A 14454-nucleotide genomic window follows, 5' to 3' on the forward strand; every position below is an offset into this window, starting at 1 on the left:
CTAAATTGTTTTACTAGACTCTTGACGAGAAAAACCAAAAACACAATGGTTTGCTTAGCAATAACTATGTAATTTGCAATCACATATCTTTTCTTTATTAAAGAGTTTTGCGGGAAGGAAAAAAAAAGATTAATAAAATTAAGATGGGACAAAATAAGAGAGATTATTTTCGGACAATTAAGATTGTAAGAAACTTTAGAACATTATAAAATTTAAATAACTAATTTTTACGGTTTGAGGTGTGATAGCATCATAATAATCATTGTTTAAGATGTGCAAGTGTACATTAATCTGGTTACTCTAAAACAAAACCACAACTTTACATCTATAGTACTTCATTTTACTTTAACTTACACCAACAAGTTACTGAGGGCAATTTATATCACAAAGGTTACACTTTACAACAAGGTAGCAGCACTCAATGGATTAGCAAAGAAATGCTCTCTAGAGACAGATTTTGGTTTCTTGAAACTGTTCCCAATAAGACCACCGAGTATAGCAGGGGGCTCACAAGAAGTAGCCTGATGCATCTTCCGCACTATGATGATGTTATCCAGAATCATTATCTCCAGCAATTTTCTGCAGCTCTACAATATATTTAAAGCCCGGTTACATCCCTAACTTTGCTCAACCAATTTTATCATCCAAACAAAAATTCTTAAACAACACAGTTTAGATGATAATCTCAAGATGTCAGTCAGGTACTAAATATAGCAGCACTAGCCATATGTATGGTATCTAGAAAAAGATAGTGACAACCATCTTAAATCTAACACAAAAAATCATCTTATCATTGAATTTAAGTATGTTTCACGACCTCAAAATCATTGAGGTACCCGTTAACATACCTGTGGATTCAAAACTTGCATCCTGCGTATAATATCAACCTGCAATTACCAAAGAAAATAATATCAACAAGTCAGGAAATTAAATGTTGAGGAGCAAAAATCAATTAACCTTGAGAGAATCCATTTTGAAAAATATAATTCGAACTCCAAAAGATTAATTTAAAAAAAAAAATTGTACCCGCATTTGAGTATTTGTGATATTTTAAAGAGGTTACTGGTTAAGAGATTTAAGAATGAAGGTTCATCCTAACCAACCAACACCACTCTGTGTGTTACAAGATCAGAAATACAATTTTCTTCCACTACAAGATTAGACCAACAATTTGTAATAAAAATGAGAGAAATCTTTAAATATAACATTAGTTTAACATCTCTGTAGGACTTTAGTTTTCTTTAGGGTGATAAGTATGTAAATAGAGCAGTAACATTAACCTGAAAATGCTACAAATCTAGCTAATCTTAGGCACATGTCTGCAAAAGCGATGTTGACTCTGAAAAAGTTGGTATTACAAGTTTATGACATTATCTTTAATTGAGAACCTGAGAGAACTAATGCAATATTGACTACAAAAATTTCACATCAACTGCTTCATATTCCTCCTGCTGGCAGTCTCCTGTGTCTTAACTATAAAGGACTAAATAGTAAGATGTGAAGTGATGTAATACATGTCAACTTGTCAACCATACATCTCAGATCACACTAGCTCAAGTATTTTACACAATTATAGCTAAAAAAGGGAAAACATTACCTCTAGCATTCCAGGATTTTGCATCAGAATACCAAGGACACGGCGAACAAGACCATTGTAGACAACTTCATTGATGGTCCCATCTCCATTTATCCAAGACAATATTGGTCTACACAAGTAAGAATCCTCGTTATGAAATTTAAACATATCATTCACTTGATGTGTTTCTGGGAGAATGCTGTGCTGCTGACAACTCTCGGTCTCGGTATCTTTCTGTACTTCACTAGAGGGCTGAATTTCTTCAGGAAGGTTCAGAACTGTAACTCTGTGCACATCATCATTAATGCTTGTTGACAGTACATTGGTCGAATCATTTTCGTGATTATCTGGTTGGAGGATAGCGTGCTGATAGTCCAATATCACATTGGAGTTTGTTGACGGATCCACCTTACGATATTGGCGGGGATCACCCAGTGAGGTCAGATAATATTTGGACTGATATAGTGAGTCAACAACATGGATAGTATCATAGGCATTAACCTGTAGTGCAAAGAACCAATGATTCAAGTTAAACCCAAAATGTTCCACTTCACATCAACCTATGTGTGTGTGCACGTGACCATATCAACTATCTACAAAGAGGTTTTACAATCCTTCTGGTATTGCATCTTTCTATACTGAGTGTACTAGCCACTATGAATATTCAGGCAGATCAAAGATGAGATTGGCTCCATAGCCATCATTATCTCAATTCTATCAACCATGCCAGTTCACATATTGCACATCAATGACATGAATACAAGCTATACAAATAACTATATATAGAAGAAACTACATTAACCTTCTCCCAAACTAGACGAGTAAACTTATCTGGCCTGATTTACACCTTGATATTAAGAATGTACTATACACCACATCCACATCAAGGTTTACGTTTTCAGAAATGCTGAAAATGGGGGGGGGGGGAGGGGGATCATATTTCACTCAATGTTATGCAGCACATATATCAGATACACCTATAATTTATAGTCGCATTTATGTGTTTAGGTGTGTGACAGTTTATGAGATTTTTCTCGGCCAAAAGTCCTTCACTTTCCATTATTGGTTATTGAAATATGATATATAGTCCTGGTAAACCCTCCTATTAACACTTGAGTTTATAGGAGAACATGTAACTTAACATGGTATCAAAGCTCAACTCCTGTCGGCAGAGGTCTCAAGTTCAATTCTGAGGTATGCCCCAGTATTCTCATAATTTAATAATTTATTATGGACACAAAGGCAAACTATTGCCCAAAAGAAAGGGATAAAAGAGCAGAAGCAAAATGGAGGTAAATGACATCATAATGTCCTATAATTTGTATGGTTTTTGTAAGTTTACTCATGTCAACCTTCTAGTTTATTGATTTTTGGATATTAGCTCATTCTTTGATTTATAATTATTTTTTAGAATTGTATTTTAGATATCGCATTAATAGTCTGAATTAGCGTGGGCTGTTACAAACACAATTCCAGTATTCAATTTTCAAATACAACAAAAAACTAGGATAAATTATATACCCCTCATAAATTGATTAATCGCTGACTATGGGTAAATAAATCATCAAGGATCACAATAGGTGAGAGCAAACAGAGAACACATAAAAGGGTGAAGGTGTTAACTCAAAAAGAATATAATGTGATTTCTGATAATACTAAAATATTGACACCTTTTTTTCTTTAAAACAAAGCTGTAGTAGCCTCTAATGTTACCCTCTGAGTATTTAATCTAGACCTTATTGTGAAATATTATCAATCATTAATCTTCAACAGAAGACCTTAAAGTTTCTTTTACAAATTAAACATTAAACAAACCTTCAAAGCTCTGTCAAATGCCTCGAGCACCTCAACAATAATTTCTGATATCTTGTCCCCTGAAAAGAGCCAGCGTACAACATCATTGTATAAGGAATTTAAATTAGAACTGGAGTTACATGCAGTAAACATGTGTTCATGAATCACGAGATATAGTATATAGATCTAACACCGCCAACCTTGGATGTTGGTAACCATGGATATTTCTTCCATGCTTAAACCTTGATCACCAGCCTTTTGAATCGCAGAATACACAGTCCTAAAAATCTGAGGACAAAAAGGACTCTCCCTTACTTGATTACATGCAATATACTCAAGATTGTCAGCATAGCGTGCCATAGCTTCCCAAGGTGTATCATCAACAGAAATTTTTAAAGGAACTGCAGTACCAAGATCATCTATTTCCTTCAGATGGTCAGTTTTAGTGCTGCCGACATGAGAGGATAACTTCTGTTCATTTCTACCACAGAAGAATTCATCAGAATGAATATCCCTCTCTTTAAATAAATCGATAATGTCAACTCTAGAAATTGTGGCACGGGTTAGAGACAGCCTAATACCAGGGAAACCTTTCTCTCTGCGGGAACAGATTTCACCTTCTCCGATTATTGCATGCTTTGTTTTCTTAGCCTTATCTGCAGAGTAAAATTCATCAACACGTTTTCTCTTTGCCGTTCTCAAGTCCTCAGCCTCTCCAACTCCTTGATCTGGCAAACAAGGTAATATAACGATCTCTCTTGAAGAGAGTAAAGCTGATAGATAAACAACATCTCCGCACCGTAGATTTGCAGGAATATCAATCCCTTCTTCCATTAAGTTTTTTTCTTTTCCATGGAGCCACCTACGGAACTCGGCTGCTATTTTCCCGGTGTTTGGCGGATACGGTGATGATGAAATTCCATGGATAAATTTCTGTGAAAGTACAAATGGACTTGCGCCACTACCACCAACCTGTCCAAAAAAGAAGACGGTGCATACTCAAAAAAACAAAAACATATGTAGTTGCCACTTAACAGATAAGAAAAGTTGCAGAAACTATGTCCAACAGAATAAAGCAATCAATTAAACTACATCAAAAATAACCAATCTAATCAAGAAATGTGATCCTTCAGTAAGACTCAGCTCTTCGTCACCTGTGGGCAACTCCTGCTTTAAAGTTTTGGTCTGACAATTTTCAGACGGACCAAATTAACACATGAACACAGTTGTTAACTCCTTGGTCAGAATGTTTACCATGATTTTTGCATCTCTAAGGTAGTTGAAGGCAGCAAAAAGATCATGTTCAGAATACCGCCGGAGTGTCTCGGCAAGCATAGTTGGCACCTCTGGAGCTGTGGAGGCATTCAGAAAGACAAGCTTAAATAGCTCTACAGCATTAGAAATTGCCAAAGATTTAAAAGCTTGTTTGCTAACATCAGCTCCTCCATTCAAGAACTTGATATATTTCCTCTGAAGGCGTCCAGATACATTATTTCTCATCCCGCGTTTTCGCTTTCTCTTGTTCAAAATAGGACCCTGCAAAGTTAAGGCATCAAAGTACATTCCTGAACAGAAGTTCATAAATAGATACCAGTAAAAAGAAATTAGCACCCTATATTATGAGAAACACATGCCAGAGAAATCAAGACATTGACAATTCTTTTGTGCTGAATATGGAAGTGGGTTGACCTTTGACTACCTCACATACTCAAACACAAAGAAAAATCATTTGACTACAAAAAACATGTGTCTAAACAAGTCCATTACCAAACCTGGAGAAAGACTTGAAAGACTATCAAACTCATTTTTATAATGATTTACTAGAGATTCTAAAACTTTTTGGTAAAAAGTATAGCATACATTATGTTCTCCATCCTCCTGTAGATTAGAAAACGCATCACATACAGAATGAGTTTCTCTGTGTACATCCAGCTTGGCAGTGCGTTTATGCCGAAGAGCCTCGTCAAAGGCCATCTTTACATCTTCATTATTGAAATCATCCCACTGGTCCTCGAGATTTATCTGTCCATCAGAGTCCTTTCCGCTATTATTTCCAGCAAATGCATTATTACGGACCATTACCCTGCACTCTCCATCAAGTACTGATTTGTTTTGCAACTTACTAAGGTGTTTGGCATATCGTTCAGTAAGAATATTACATAGTTTCAGCATAGCTTTTCTGAACTGTATACTACTATTTAATACTGTCATTCGTCTCTTGCAGACAGCTGGTGATGCTGGTAAATTTGTTAGTCCATTCCAATCAATGCGGTGAAAGTTCGCTCCAAGTGTAGCACGTTCTCTTACATATTCTATCACCAATTGCCTGAAATTTAAGTTTTATTAGCATATTGCAGATTTCACAAAGACCAAAAGCAGCTAAAGAGATTCATTCTATTCAGTTATAAAGAGGAATAGGTAGTCGACTGACAGTCTTATAGCTATCTTCAATATTCATGTTCAACACCCCTTTCTAGTGTGTGATCACTCCACAGGGCATAAAAACTGCAATAGCACTGAGACAGATTATAAGGGCTACAGATGTTGCGGGTTTTATGCCCTGTGTAGTGATCAAATTTGGTTAATACCCCCTTCTGTTAATTTTATTTTTTAAGTTGAGCTGGTCTTACCTATCTGCAATTTCTGTCCATGAAAACTTTCTTTGATGTGTTCGTCTTAGCCTAGATAATGCACACTCTGAAATAAAGGACTGGTCGCCAAAATCTTTTTCTTGTACTCCAAACTCTTCCGTAGACTTCATATTCTCATTTGAAGACCTTTTTCTTTTTCGTGAAGATGAGGCATGTTTACTTTGGAGTGGCTGAATTTCCTCCTGATTTAAAGCTTCCTTTAGTCTAGTATTACGCTTTTGTCGATTATCATAATAGACACGAAGCACCTGCATGAGGTATCAGAACCATTTCAAATGAATAAAAAGAGATATATAAGATATTCATCTGAGCTAAATATGGGATGCACAACATATCAAGGAATTGTCAGGTAATCACAAACTTAAAATAATAATAAGAGCAATGATGATACCTTTTAGCAATCGGGTTTTAACAGTCAATCAGTAAACACAAATATTGGCACTAATTCAACTGAATGGAGGGTTTATTTTCTTCCCAGGTAAGCAATATATTGGGAGGTGTCATAAGCACCAGGGAGAACCATGTTGCATAAATTAGAAGCATACACACCTGTTCTAGAGTCAGACTGAGATCTTTTGCGATTTTCTCGCATGCACTGAGTGATAGCTTCTTGTCAGGGCCATTCTTCATAATAGACTTATTGAGCTCAGCGCGCTGGTCAGCAGTCATAACACGTGCTGATGCCCAGGACCGGGTAAGATACACCTAGATACAAGTATACTTTTCCATCTTAGACATAAAGAAACATGGAAATAATAACCTTTACATGATTTCTTTCTGGAGAGGTAGAGTAAATAGGATTTGACTAAAGCTATAACACCCAAATTACTTCACCACATTAACATTACTAATAAAAGAAACATTGAAAGAAAGTTATAACCCTCCTCTCAGAGCTGGACTCGACTGAACCGAAAGATAAACATGGAAATGAGTTGGTTTCTTTTGAAATTACAGTGTGTGGGAGCTTTAGTCTTATTACTCAAGCAGTGTGACTGGGTACTGATCAAATAAACCAGGAAAGGATATGATAATATTATTTATTAAGGAAAAGTACATACGAATATGTGATCCAAAATGAATCTTTAATGTGGGGGTTGGGGAACTTCGTTAAAGTAAAAAGACACATTAAAGTGCTACAGACTAATCAATATACATATAGGACCTTGTACTATTCCTGCAGAAACGTATTCTTATACAAGGGAATGAATGTGTTTAGAGACATGTAGCCAACGTTTTGCAAGGTAATGCACAGATGATCACCAATTTAAAGAAATTGCACATATGATATAGTGATAAAACCTGTCAAATGACTAAAACTTAAATAGAACCTCTCTACAAAAACGACATGAGGATTCTAATATGATATATCAAAATTATATTAAAGATAACAATAAACCCAGTTCACCTCGTGAACAGCAGATCCTGGGAAAGCATGTAGGGCGGCTTCCCGATCAACAGCGGCATAGCAGTACTCCAAAGTGTTCCAGTAATCATCAACAGCTGTTCTGCTCGAAAGAACAAAATCATGTCTATACTGAGGGCGAATATCAGATGGCACAAAAGCTGCAGAACATGGTGCCAGTGAGACCGGTTCCTCGATATAGGGTTTGAGTTCTAGGGAATACGTCAGAGTGGTATCTAAGACTGCAGCAGCATCTTCTAAATTCTCACTACTTACCATTCGAATCAACTGCAATTAATCCTCATTGAGTGTTAGGAAATTAATTTAAGTCAATAGAAACAGAAACAAAGCTTGTCTCAACAAGCCACGCACAAGGTAATCTTACTTTTAGGAGGGAACATGCATAATACATTTTAAGTTATTGACATTTATCAATATAACAAACATAATCTTATGTAATGGAATTCTAATAATATATACAGGTCTTTCAAAACTCAATAGTCTACCAGGGAAAGAAAAAATCAAAGAAGGCACTGATTATTTCAGCTTTCCTTGGTGGATAGGAGAAGCATTAAGATCTAACTACAGCAAGCCAAATAGCAGTTTGAGGAAACATATAGTCAAAAACTTTTAATCCATTATAATACCTTTAAACCCCTTAAAATCTGTACGAGATTTGAAAGCCGTGCAGTCTCCTGAGTACCCATGAGATGCTCATATTCCTGCACTGAAAGATCAGAAAGGCACATGCCGGTCCTACATTTCTCTGTCATATTCTCAAATTTAATAGTTGATCCTACAACCTGTAAGAACAGCTCAAGTGGCATAGCTTTTATGGCTGTATCTAGCTCGATCATCTTGCAAGTGCTGTGAGGATTCTTCTGATCATATCCATGCATACCCGATTGCAAAGCATCACTCCAACCAGGTAATTTTGTGAGGTGACTCCAAAAAAAGATGTGCAGCAGCTTTGCACGGACCATTTTTGCTATTACATAACCATTTTCACGCATGGCTTCTATTCTCTCAGACTGATCGTCTTTGGCACTGGGAAGTATTCTTTGAACGCCATCAAGAATAGGAGCTTTTTGACTTTTCTTCAATTTAGCAGAGCTTTGATGATTCCGGATTTGCATTTCGAATGACCTCACTCTCTCATAAATCTGACTTAATAGTTCCGGTGTGATATTATCTAAAGAAGGATGAAGAACGATGTCCATTGTTCGGCTACGACCACAGTTTGTAACCGCAGGGACACCAACATGAATCAACTTACAAAGTCCTTCTCGCTGAAGCTTATTTAGACTACGCTCTAGGGTCTTCCTGTCCATTGTTGTCTGTTTGTCCTTATCAAGGCTTTCAAGATGCCTATGGAGCTCTGCTTTTATCAAGAATTTCTCCTCCTGTTCAACAAGAAGAACAATGAGAGCAGATATAGATAAAGTGCAAGTGTACAAATATATGATTCCAAAACAAATACCTGCAACAGTGCAAGTATTCGGTGCTCCCTTTGCTTGCTAAGTGCATTCGCAGTAAGACAGAGATACTTTGGATCCGATTTTCTTTTATTGGGAGCTGATATACTCGCATCTGATACAGGTGCCTTATCCACAATATGAAGCTCTGCAATTGGCATAATACAACTTGTCTCGGATGATAAATTCTCTGAACTACTAGGACCAAGTAACATATTAGAATCACCTACAGCTGGTAAACCCTTGTATATTTCGAGTTCAGTTGATACATTTTCATTTTCTCCTTCAATTACTGTATCCCCTCTCTTAGCTAAATCATCTTCCAGTGGAACATATTCAGTTGAGCATTCGTCAAATCTTTTTCCAGAATTTGGCACACTAGTTTCATTGTCATTAAGTACAACATCTGGTTTGTCTATAAATGAACTTAATGCTTCGCGGTTGAAGTTTCCATGTGACCAGACACGGTACGCCACACCTTTGTTTTGGCTTTCAGCCTGTAGATGCATTCCAAACCTAGAAAATAAAGTTTGTAGCCGAGTGTTGTACCTTTTATTATTCAGCCCAAGCCTTCTGCATAACTGTCACGACAGTCAAATATATGATAAAGAATTAGTTTTGGTGTGCAATCATGGTAACTTATAAATGTTGCTATCAAATAACAGAAAGGGAAGCTGATTAAAAAAAAAAAGCATATTCACAGTCTGACTGATAGGCTATAAAGCTGTTAGGTGAACATTAAACAAGTGTACATGGGTGAATCTATAAAGTATTAATATATGGTGACAATTATACGAGAGACAGAAGTATGTTATCATGCAGAAAATTCAAGTCTGACCTGAAGTGTACCTTTACAGTAGTAAAGGCAGGCAAAAGGTGTTAGACAAGAAATCTTGAGAATACAGAAGTAGACAACGTATTAAAGTAAAAATAATCACAATAAATAAGTATTCATATATATTAATACACACCTCGGTTTTTGTCAAACCTTTAGATCCTTCGGCATCAATCATATCATAAACTTGATGTTCTATAGGAAGCTCTACAAGCTGGTCATTGATTTGTCCTCTCTTTCCCAATATCACTTGTTCTTCTGCATCAGGATCATCTAACCCAATCTTAAGAGATTTGGGCTCAAAATGCTTGGGAGAGAACTTCTTCAACAGTTTTACACAGATTACCTCCTATAATTTGTAAAAATTACTAGATTAGGTATATCAAATAATGTTTTAATGTACATTAAATTTGTTCAGCTGGAAGTTTCAACTATTAAAACATGTTAAAAACTGCCCATTCTATACATCCAACTTGCAAAAGTTTCCCTCCAGACTTTAGAAAATTAATTGCAAAAAATGCCAAGATAAGAAATCCAGAATCTCTGTGCCTTTGAATTACCTTGGTATTAACTATAGCAGTGAACTCCTCCACTACACATGCATCTTTCAGCCTGTGAAGAATCTGACGTTGGGAAAAAACATATTTTGATTATATATATGACCTCATGTTATAATTCAGATGTTAAACATAATTCAGGATATTTACATTTCGCCAACGCCTATGCCCAGAATGTCCACGATAACCAAGGTCTTTTTTAAGATCTGACACGATAAGAACCTTTAAGAAGATAAGAGGTCATAAACTAAGATTAGCTTAATTGTATATAGGAAAACCAATAAGATATAAAGAAGATATAATTAAACCTACATTGCTATCAGCTTCCTCAAGTTTATCACATATACTCTTTAGCTCTGGGAGAAAATCTTTCACTTGCACATCCTCTGTGACAGATTCTTCAACCATGCCAGAAGCATATGGTGCATTTTCTTCAGCATCATTAGCAGCCAATTTATCCTCTTTCAAAACTTCAAGTCTTTGTTGACAGCCCAAATGCTTTGCAAACCGATACAAGTGGACCATATTGGTGGATACGATTGAGCTATTTTTTTGCCCTCTGTCACTGGAAACTTCAGTCTTCCTCAAAATTGTTGACTGCCTTGCAATCAACCCTTGGCATTCAAGCTTCCGCAACACATAAAAAATTTTATTCCCTGGTATGCCAAATTCTTTACCAAGTTCACTTTGAGTGATCCCATTTGTTCTGAAAATGCAGAAATCGTTCAGAGACGATTAAGTCTGCGTTCTGTAGATACTTTAATATTGTAAAACAGAAAAAGAATATTACTAATGCAGCAGAAGTGGAGCTACATGGAGACCAAGGCTGGCATAGGACCCCTAAAGTCACAACTCGTATTAATACAATAACAAAGTTAATTTTTGTAGAAAAGCCTACCTGCGTCTACTTATCATTCCAAGTTGCCGGATGCTTTAGTCTTTAACTTATCTATGTTTTCTACGTGTCCCCGCGTTGAAAGTCTTCTTTATACATTTAAGCAATTAATATAATTTAGTTATTACTTATCAATACAACTAAGATATTTTATGGGACACGTCAGCGTATCATTCACACGCATAGATCACATACCAATGCCTTCAATTCATATTCGTCTTCCGTTACAGAAACAAATAATCCTAACAACAACATTAATTCGCTTACCCTAACTTAATTCCTGCATGTGCTGCTGAATAAAACGGCAATTACCCTATACTAAAATCACTTCCGTTATTCATCATACCATCCCACTCCAATGGAGCCACTTTAATCACCATAATTATCCCAAAATTTAATCACCTTTTTCTAATGCTAACAGCACAATGAACAAAGCTGTGTTCACTTTCAAAAAATTTCATTTCATAAATTAAAGTAAATAAATATCTGCAAACAATAATATCAAGCACTATCAAACAGTCCCTAAATCACATGAATCAATTAAATGCTCATTTCTTCATTTACGACAAACCTAGCAATGGCGATCCTCTCGAGAGCCCGACGTCCTTGGACCGAAATCCCGGCATTAGAAGCCTTGATATCATACATCCCGACGAAACAATTGCGCAGATTCTCAGCTGCCACAATCTTCAAATTCAACTTCTCCGCCTCCTCAACAGACTGAATAACAGAATCCTGGCAGTTGTAACAAACTCCGCCTGGGGATTCCAAGTGTAGGCCCGGGACGTTGAGGAGACTGGCCCACAGAGCTCTCTTAACGTTGCCACATGGCGGAAGGCCATTGGAGAGGAGAGATGAGTGGAGTTTGGGCCAGAGCTGTGGGAGCGTGAGGCCCTTAGAGCCCACGGCGCAGATCTCTTCAAGAGCTGAGTTCACCACGGGCTCCATTTCAGGCTCGGAGCATCAAAAAGTGACCGTTGGGAGAGTTCGCCGGAAATGTAGCGGGAGAATTTGATTTGGATTGGATTGGTTGTGCGACGAAGGTTTAGGGTTCGATCCGGCATTCAGGAAAGGGGATACATATATTACTCGATGCTTTTTTCTTGTTAAAAATAATTCAATCAATAAAGGAACAGGAATAATTCTACGAGTGTGTTGTCCTTTTTTATAAGTACAATAAGTTCTTTTAGTTAAATTTGTCGACTAGTTTTATTTATATTTATAGTAGACAAAAATGTTGAGAAATTTTGTAATGATAGAGAATGAACTGTTTTTATGATTCACAAACACGAGTAAATTAGAATGAAAAATATATAATTAGTAGAAGAAAAGTAGTCATACATGTAATGTGTTTGCTTTGGTCCTCGAATATGAGAAATTTGTGTTCAATTACAACAAAATTTGATAAATTTAATTCTTTATTTCATTGTTTTGGACGTAAAAGATTTATAATTTATTTACAAAAAAACACTAAATTTACTCTTATTTTATTTAATGTATTAACTTTTTTATTATCATTCTTGTTCTTTTGAGCTTATCTATTCCAAAAATGATGAAGAATGTACAAAAACTGGTCCCCTTTCTCGAATATGATATATATGTAATTAATGTATATCTTACTCGCACTGACATAATAACATCCAACTTTCTCAAATATGACATATGTAATTATGTATATCCTACTATTATTGACATAATAACATCCAACATATACATAATATATATGTGTGTGAAAAATGACAGTATTAATTCGTAAGTATGTATTAAATGCGTCAAATAATTTGAAATTTATACTACGAAAGTTGTGTCATACCAACGATATCATGATTGCTTCTTAATTGACAAGAAAGCTGGGTTGAATATTTTGAAGGTAGTTTAGTATCTTTGAAAAAAAATGAAGATGGATATTTAGTCTCTTCGATCTTCTTTTGAGTAAGGATTAAAAAAATCCTTTACAACATCACTAACCTCTTTGAAAACAACTTAAAAAACTGTGTCAAAAAATGAAATAACACATATTAAAAAAAGAGGGAGTCATATACAAGCCTTTTAATTTGTAGTACGGGTATAATTCAGTTTATCTTTCATGCGTGTAAAAATGTGTCCATTTCATAAATTTCTGCTTACCATTCTCAACTAACGGGCGTGTATTCGATTGTGATTAATGGATTATTTTTAGTTTATGAATTTTAATGGATTGTATGTGATTTTGATTTTGTGCGGATTTTTAGAGAGGTGTATTGTATTGGGATTTTAAAATATTTTTTTGCATTCATGAAATCCGCGGGTATTCGATTGGGATTGTTTGAAATATATTAAAATCTTGAGGTATTCAATTGGGATTTTAAATTGTGCTACAAAATCTGATGGTATTCAATTGGGATTTTAAATTATGCTTTAAAATTCAATGGTATTCAATTGAGATAGTTTAAAATCCATAAAAATCTGATGTTATTCAGATGTTGATGGATTTTTTTGGATTTCATAAAATGATGGATTTTGTGGCATTGTTCAGTTTATTTTAAATTTTTTGAAATCTCATCAAAATCAATGAGATTTTGAAGTATCGTGCTTAAATCCTATCAACTCTGCGACATTTTATCAAGAATCCACACGAAATTTAAATCTCATACAATCCATGGATTAAAAACAATCCATTAAAATCTCAATCGAATACACCCCTCTTAATAAAATGTCACAGAACTAATAGGATTTAAGCACAATGCTTTAAAATTCATTGATTTTGGTGGGATTTTAAAAACTTAAAATACACTGAAAAATACCATAAAATCCATCATTTTATGAAATTAAAAAAATCCATCAACATTTGAATATCATCAGATTTTTATGGATTTTAAACAATCCCAATTGAATACCATCAGATTTTAAAGTATAATTTAAAATCTCAATTGAATACCACTAGATTTTATAGCATAATTTAAAATTTCAATTGAATACCTCAAAATTTTAATTGATTTCAAAAAATCTCAATCGAATATCCTCGAATTTCATAAATAAAAAAAAATGTTTTAAAATCTCAATCCAATACACCGTTGTAAGATTTCATGTTGAGAACCCGAAAGCATAGTTGTTTTCAATGGTTTGATTTTCAACATCATTTACCATTAATGTTTTTAAAAATGTGTAAAATTAATTAAACGGCGATTAGAAACATAGACTATGGAAAGTGCTTGTACTTTGGCAGTGCAAACCGTAACTAATACGAGATGATGTTTCGTTTTCCCAGTCTGCATATGCATATTCAGTAG

The 14454-nt window shown here is 35.2% G+C and overlaps 1 protein-coding gene across 2 annotated transcripts; it reads right to left on the reverse strand.

The window, feature by feature from the left end:
• Positions 1-211: 211 nt before the first annotated feature.
• LOC108223286 (uncharacterized) lies at positions 212-12322 on the reverse strand. Of its 2 annotated transcripts, none has more exons than XM_017397455.2 (17): positions 11757-12322; positions 10603-10996; positions 10441-10512; positions 10294-10356; positions 9870-10082; positions 8904-9479; positions 8071-8826; positions 7427-7711; positions 6571-6726; positions 6001-6269; positions 5276-5696; positions 4625-4906; positions 3571-4342; positions 3392-3450; positions 1598-2077; positions 849-887; positions 212-587 (listed from the first exon to the last, which is right to left on the reverse strand). In XM_017397455.2, the coding sequence occupies exons 1-17, from the start codon at positions 12131-12133 to the stop codon at positions 399-401; spliced, it is 5403 nt and encodes a 1800-aa protein (XP_017252944.1). In that variant the 5' UTR covers positions 12134-12322; the 3' UTR covers positions 212-398. The 2 variants fall into 2 exon arrangements, with proteins under 2 accessions (XP_017252944.1, XP_017252943.1); XM_017397454.2 differs by having other exon boundaries at positions 5231-5696; positions 11757-12321.
• Between the last annotated feature and the right edge of the window lie 2132 nt (positions 12323-14454).

The sequence above is a fragment of the Daucus carota genome, chromosome 5, assembly GCF_001625215.2.
Source record: "Daucus carota subsp. sativus chromosome 5, DH1 v3.0, whole genome shotgun sequence".
Classification (NCBI taxonomy): domain Eukaryota; kingdom Viridiplantae; phylum Streptophyta; class Magnoliopsida; order Apiales; family Apiaceae; genus Daucus; species Daucus carota.

Coding starts and splice junctions, on each gene's coding strand:
- LOC108223286 (XM_017397454.2), bottom strand. CDS start 12,133: ATGGAGCCCGTGGTGAACTCAGCTCTTGAAGAGATCTGCGCCGTGGGC. Junction 6,727..7,426: donor CAGGATCTGCTGTTCACGAG/GTGAACTGGGTT, acceptor ACTTGTATCTAG/GTGTATCTTACCCGGTCCTG. Junction 588..848: donor TGCAAGTTTTGAATCCACAG/GTATGTTAACGG, acceptor AATATATTGTAG/AGCTGCAGAAAATTGCTGGA.